We start from the raw sequence: 7,268 nt of genomic DNA on the forward strand, positions 1-7,268 counted from the left end.
ATATTCTTTGATGTTTTTGGCTTCACTGCAGCATCACTTGCTCTTCACCTTAGTTTCTATGCTGTTTCTCGTCTTGTTTTTAGGACAAAGCGTGCCCAGCAGATTGGCTCTCCTCTGCCGTCCTCTCTGGACCCTTGCACCCCTACCAAGACTGGGCCTAGGGCGGGGTCTAAAGTTACACCAGATCTGCAGACACCCTGTCCAGAACCATCCAAAGTCACCTTCTCTTTGGAACTGGATCTCCTGGCAGACCTGTACTGTACCTGCATTTCTGGTAAGTGGTCACAAGGCGGCATTACTGTGCTAGGTATAGAAATTGTGTGGGGGGGAAGGTAAATTTAATGTATTTATATATCACTTTGTAAGATAATTAAATACATTTACAGAGAGTAAAGCAAAAATAAATAATCATTAAGTCAGATCTAAAACATGAAAATAAATCATTTTGGAGTTAACATGCTTTAGGAATAAATACAAAAAGCTTGTGTTTTGTGTTATCATGTCTTACAGAAAACCTGGTGCCAAACATTTTCCTGGAGCTTTTCTTTGTGATGCAGTTGCTAACGTGTCAGTCTCCTCACACTCGTGATGCTGATGAACAGGAAAGTTTGTGTGCAGTGAATTCAGGTTTGTAATTAGTTTTTATGTCACTTAATTCTTCCGACATCAAAATATTATGGTTTGTTAACTTTAGTTTGAATTGAAATTTACTTTTTCAGATGTTCTGGAGAGATGTTACCTGAGACAAGTACACAACTGTGTGTATTTTGCAGTGAAAGTTCTGGAGAATCAGTTTCAGTGAGTTGTTTTATATCTTGTGTCATGGTTTTCCTACATTTTCTCCTTCTTCTCTAACAGCCATGTATTCTTGTTAGGTTAGTAACTCATTTGGACAAGTGTACCTTGCGTCTGCTGGCAGAGAATGAAAGGGTGGCGTCTTTCTCTCCGGATCTCAGGGACCGTCTGACTCAGGCCCAGGACACAAGCACAGCCAGGGTAACACACTGCATTGTACTGCATTGTCTATAAGTGCTTATTATTCCCTGAGTGTTATGCATGTTATTAAAAATATAATCCCAGTATACCATGCCCTTTTTAAGATGGTACTTGTTCTAAAATATGGATATCTTTTAATGTTCAGAGCTGCAACGATGAGTCAATGAACTGATTTGATGATTGCCGGTACATTCATCTGCAGCTATTTTAATAATGATCAATCTTTTTAATGTATTTTTCATGCAAAAATACCAAACATTAGGCCGTTCCAGCTTCTCAAATGGGATAATTGGCTACTTTTCCTTGAGTGACATTAGTTAGCTAAATATCTTTGGGTTCTGGACATTGGTAGGATAAAACAAGACATTTAATGATGTCACCTTGAGCTATACTAAATCTTTCACTGGCATTCACAGGAACTTTTAAAAACTGTTTTCTGATTCTTTGTAGACCAAACGTTAAAATAATTAATTGAGAAAATATTTTGCAGATAATAGATTTAAGTTGCAGCAGCCCTATTAATGTTTTTAATAAATATATTACCGTTTAATTTATTTCTTAGAATCCTTGTTTTAATTAATCCCTACAAATATTCATAATCTGTCTATATTTTTCAGAGATTAAAACCGTTCTGCACGACAAGTTTAATTGATATGTTTTTATTCCTCATCATCTGTTTCAGCTCTCTCCTTCAGTCTCCACTTTCATCCACTCAGTCTCATTCCAGCCTTCTACTGACAATCGGTCCAACTTTGGTAGTGACAAGGCTTTCCACACCTTTAAAAAACAGAGGTATGTCACAATTTCTTTAGTTCTTTTATAAAGCTGCCTGATCACTTCGGGACCAGTAAAAACAACCTGTATGACAGTTGATGCACAGTTGATGATATGTGTAGCAGATCGGGTTAAATGTCTAGACTCAGTTTCAGTATAGAATTTGATGTTTTTGCCCTTTTCTCAGAGATATTTTTTATGAGGTGTTACGAGAATGGGAGGACTTTCACAAGGAACCGGGCTGGCACTTTGACACTGCTCTTGGAAGTAGGATAAGGTAATCCAATTAACTTCATTATTTTTATAGCTTATGGACCAGTGTTAATCTAAAAATTATATCTGAACTGCTTTTTTTTTTTTTTTTTTTTTTTTACCATTTTTATCTTATTTTTTTAGAGGAATGATGGGTCAGTTGACCTCTGCAGGAAACCATTCCCATTTCGCCCGTCTGTTTCTGAAGCAGCTTGTTCAGGTAGACTGCCACCTCATTCACACTTACACCATAGATCTGACACAAATGCTTCTTAATTATGTCAAATCGACTTGGACAAAACAGACCTCAGTGGCTTCTTGTTTTCCTCCTCTACAAGACAGTAAACAGTGGCATATAACAGTTACACAATAAATCTGGTTTACTTATATTTAGATGTGTAAAGGCCCACGTGTGAACAGCTCTCCTGCGGATACTCCTGATGCTGACCTGCTAGGCATGCTTGGAGCTGACAGCCTGGGGCGCTTAAAGCGTCTTGAGGAGCGTCTCATTCAACCTCATGGAGTCGTTGGCCCTTGCCCTCCTCCATCCTTCCCTGGTCACCAGGAGTTCTTCAGGGACTTCCTGCAGACTGCTAGCTGGTACCAAACATCCAAGCAAATACCACCAATTACACTAAATCATATAAAAAATATAAAAATTACACCTAGCCTTAACATATTTAATTTATAATGGAACTATTTAACCTGACAATTCAGTTTGGGTCAAATCTCAGGTTTCATGAAATGTTTGGCTGGGTTGTTTTTTATGTCTTAATTATCAATAATCCAAAATATCATTGGACATAACTCATTATCTCCCTTTAATAAGAGCCATTTTTCATTTGATAAATGTCCCCATTGAACCAAATTAAACACTTTCCTCAACCACTTGGAAAAACCTGGCACTTTTCGTGTTTGTACAGTGTCTGTTGTGATTATGTGATCCAACATGTTTAACATTTTGTGTACCAGCTGCCATCTGAACCAGCACTTGCAGGACAGCCTGTGTCAGCAGCTTCTCCAGCTGGATGAGGTGTCCATACAGAGCCCTCCTGCTACTATCGGGGAGGGAGAGGAGGAGGGAGATGGGGACATGGAGCAGCAGGTAATGTTTGACACTAGCTAGTTGAACAACCATTTTTGATTTTCAACCTTTTTACAGTAGACAAAATATTTCAGCATGGAAAGTCTAAAATTACAAACCTGCCACATGTAGAAAAGACTAATCTGATCGACATGCTATTAATCACTGTATTAACTTTTTGTCTCTCCATCACTCCACCCCATCAGGATGAGAAGCAGCGGTTCACCTCAGTGCTGCTCCTCGCTCGTCTTCTGGCTAAGTTTCTGGGATTCATTTCCTTTCTGCCTTACCAAACATCTGAAAGACCATCGAGGGAGATACAGGAGACTGCTATTGCCATGCGCAGCAAGGTGAGTGGGGGAAAAAAAATATTTTTATGAGTGAATTATTGTGGCCTGTTTAACATAGAGCAGGTAAAAGTCCAGATGTGTGAGTTGTATGTCATTTAAGATCACAGGTCACAGATCGATTTTATTTATTTATTTTTTTTTTTGTTTTAATTTTAATTTTTTTTTTACTAGGCCTATTTAAAATCGTATTTGATTGCAGAGTGGCGTAGCGCATTAGCACAGCACATCCTCTCACCTGCCCCCCCCACCCCCCCAACAGTTACACTGTCATTCTGTGGCAAACACTGTTAAGGGAACTCAATGTTCCTATACAAAAAAAAGTTATTTAATATCATGAATTCCTCTTTAAAGTCCATGCATGTCACTCTTGTTCCCTAAGTGTGTTCCAGTGCTGGATGTGTGTGCTGTGCTGAGTAACAGTATGAAAAGGAGGCGCACCATCCTGACTGTGCCCTGGCTGGTGGAGTTCCTCTCCATGCTGGACTGTATTGGTCCTCTGCTGCTCAGCTATAGAACTGCACTGGGCACATTGCTCCTCCTGTACAGGTCTCCATTTCTGCAAATTAATTCCATAAACATTTGTGTTAAAGAAGGATGGTAAAATTTAAAATAAACATACTTTTTAGTGGTGTAACAATTCACATACAGAAGAACTCTACTGTTAGCTTTTCTATGCATATTCTTCTTTTTAATAGTGTTTTGCCACATTCTTATAAATTCCAGTTAAACAGGTAAGAATTTTTATTGTCCTTAAAATTTTTAAATATATATTATACATTTATCTTTCATACACTAGCACACTGAAAATAACTAACCCAAAACATTTGAAAAATTAATAGACATGTCACAAACATGTGTCTAAAGAACTTCAAACACACATGTTTTCTTTCTTTTTAAATATAATATGTTAAAAATTACTTTTGTTTGCTTGTAGGAGAATGCTGCTGGGCAGATGTGAAGAAATGTGTTACCTGAACAAGTTACTAATGGTGTCTGTGTTGGGCTGGCTGTTCCAGGTGAGACATGACTTGTGGATATTATGTTTTCTTGAATGTAGTTGTAAGTAGTGGGTAGTAGAAGAAAAGAACCCACAGAGCTAACTTTTGTGTTTTTCTGAAAGTCCTTAACTTTCATGTAACAGTTTCATGTAATTGAACTTAGCATATTTAACTTTGATAGATCCCAGTGATTCCCGAGGACATATTCTTCACCACTGAGTTCACCGAAGTGGCCAGGCTGGAGGACAGCAGCACGACTGCCGCAGGGCTTGTAAGTGAAAAATTCAGTTATTTTTCTCCATAAAATAACCACTGCTATTTTATCATCTACTGTATACTGAGGGTGTATCTTGTTATTTTGTAGGACTGCATTCCCCTGGTGGATCAGCAGCTTCTCTATACATGTTGTCCGTTTCTTGGTGAGTTAAACATGGATTAACGGCACATTTATGAATGTTTCACATGTATATTTTGTAGTGTACTGTACTTACAATATTGTACTGTACAACTACACAGTTGGTCGCGGTGCTGGCCGCTTCAGTAGACTCCTTGGCCTCCACGACTGGCTCCAGTCCGCCTGCAGGGCTCATCGTGTGTGTTACGTGGATAATTTTAATATTTTCTGGCAAAGAATGTCTCTTTTTAAGACAGACGGACTTCACCCAAACAAACAGGGCTCAGAAATGTTAGCTGCTCACATACAGCATGCGGTGCGGTCCACACATGACTTACGTGAATGACTAATCATTCATGCAGCTCACCTGGACACACCACCGCTCACTGAACAGATCTCTGCCTCACTGCCACAAACAACTGTCTCCACCTGCTGGCATGTAAAGCCGTCTGCTCCCAGCGCTGTTCCACAGACTTCTATTCCTGTCATCATCACGCATAGACCAGTAAACCGAAATGTGCACATCCCACACAGAAATATTAGTAATCTTATAAGGATTAGGACAACTGCACCAACTCCAGCACCCAGAACAAACTCATTTAAAATGGCTCTCTTCAATGTGAGATCTCTGTCAAGTAAGAGTTTTATCTTAAATGATTTTATCTTGTCTGCAAATCTAGATTTTATGTTTTCAACCGAATCCTGGTTGCAAATGAATGACTATAGCCAGCTGGCCGAACTGTGTCCGCCTCAATATGATTGTTTCAGTCAACCGAGGGTCAGTGGTCGTGGTGGTGGGCTAGTGAGCGTGTATAGGAAAAATTTAAAATGTCATCAAGTACGCTGTGATGAATTTAACTCCTTTGAAGTTCTCACCCTTAAACTTGGAGGGCTGCAACCTATCATATTTGTTATAATTTATCGCCCCCCAAAACCGCCTGGAGGATTTTTATCAGAACTTCCTGAATTTTTATCTACTCTGGTTTTAAATTATGACAGAATTGTTCTTTGTGGCGATTTTAATATTCATGTTGATGACCCCACCAATGTTAATGCAACTGACTTTTTAAATATGGCCACTTCTTTTAACTTCAAACAACATGTCAAAGGGCAAACCCATAACCGTAGTCATACACTGGACTTGGTTTTTACCCTGGGTGTCAGCATTTCCTCTGTGGAATTAGTGGACATGACCATATCTGACCACAGATGTATTGTTTTTAGCTGCGATTCGCCTGTTACTCATGTCGCCTCACCAAGCTCCGTGTGTTCTCGCATCTTTAATGAACAAAGTGTTTCAAAGTTTTGCGCATTCTTTCAGAGCCAAAGCCAACACCTGTCTGATTCCAACACCAACAATCTGGTCGATCACTTCAATCATATCTGCTTGTCGTCACTAAATATTACTGCTCCTCTAAAGGTTAGGCCTACGTCTAAAGCTAGTAAGCAACCCTGGATAAATGACAGCATTTGCAGCCTCAAAAGGGAATGCAGGAAAGCAGAGCGCAGATGGAAAAAATCCAGTCTCCAAGTCCTTTACCTCAGTCTGAAGGATTTATTAATTAACTACAATAACATGGTTAAGGATGCGAGAACACACTATTTTTCTGAACTCATTACTACACATAAACACAACCCCAGGTTTCTGTTTAAGACTGTGGATCAGCTGGTAAACCCAAACCCTCCTTGTGCCTCAGCTGGAAGTAATGATGACTGTGAATTGTTTTTATCTTATTTTACCAATAAGGTGGTGTCAATCAGAGCCTCTATTACCCCCGCGGCCTCTTACTCAGAGGTTCCTCACCAGCAACAAGAGAGTTTTAACCAGTTTTATTCCATCAACTTGTCTGAGCTTTTAAAAACAGTATCACAAATGAGTGTCCTCCAGCCCACTTGATGTAATACCTACAAAATTTTTACTGAAAGTAATCGATTCTGTTGGGCCCCATTTGATCTCTGTTTTCAACAGCTCCCTATCTACTGGTTGTGTCCCTGATTATTTTAAAACAGCTTGCGTGAACCCACTTTTAAAGAAACCTGGTTTAGATCCCTCCCTCCCACATAATTTTAGACCAATTTCAAAACTGCCTTTTATTGCAAAGATTCTAGAAAGAATTGTGTCCAAACAGCTGCTCACTGTACTGGAAAATAACAAATTATTTGAAAAGTTTCAGTCTGGTTTTAGGAAGTACCACAGCACTGAGACTGCCCTGCTTAAAGTCACCAATGACCTTTTAATGCCTGCTGATGAAGGCATGTGCTCAGTCCTTGTACTCCTGGACCTTAGCGCTGCTTTTGACACCATTGATCACAACATCATGTTAGACAGACTGAGGCACTGGGTGGGGATCTCTGGTACTGCCCTAGAATGGTTTTCATCCTACCTGTCAAATAGGAAGTTTTGCGTGTCTGCAAACAAC

General features: G+C 39.5%; 1 protein-coding gene across 1 annotated transcript in view; it reads left to right on the forward strand.

The window, feature by feature from the left end:
• Positions 1-7,268, forward strand: part of LOC123979380 (codanin-1-like) — a 119,769-nt gene that overhangs the window by 106,232 nt on the left and 6,269 nt on the right. The window contains exons 11-24 of the mRNA XM_046063287.1: positions 84-274; positions 511-627; positions 720-798; positions 876-996; positions 1,679-1,788; positions 1,958-2,047; positions 2,167-2,242; positions 2,417-2,622; positions 2,995-3,127; positions 3,313-3,456; positions 3,836-4,002; positions 4,391-4,472; positions 4,636-4,725; positions 4,819-4,873. Coding sequence (XP_045919243.1) covers positions 84-274; positions 511-627; positions 720-798; positions 876-996; positions 1,679-1,788; positions 1,958-2,047; positions 2,167-2,242; positions 2,417-2,622; positions 2,995-3,127; positions 3,313-3,456; positions 3,836-4,002; positions 4,391-4,472; positions 4,636-4,725; positions 4,819-4,873 — 1,661 coding nt within the window. The remainder of the gene's footprint in view (positions 1-83; positions 275-510; positions 628-719; positions 799-875; positions 997-1,678; positions 1,789-1,957; positions 2,048-2,166; positions 2,243-2,416; positions 2,623-2,994; positions 3,128-3,312; positions 3,457-3,835; positions 4,003-4,390; positions 4,473-4,635; positions 4,726-4,818; positions 4,874-7,268) is intronic.

The sequence above is a fragment of the Micropterus dolomieu genome, linkage group LG11 (assembly GCF_021292245.1).
Source record: "Micropterus dolomieu isolate WLL.071019.BEF.003 ecotype Adirondacks linkage group LG11, ASM2129224v1, whole genome shotgun sequence".
NCBI classification, from domain to species: domain Eukaryota; kingdom Metazoa; phylum Chordata; class Actinopteri; order Centrarchiformes; family Centrarchidae; genus Micropterus; species Micropterus dolomieu.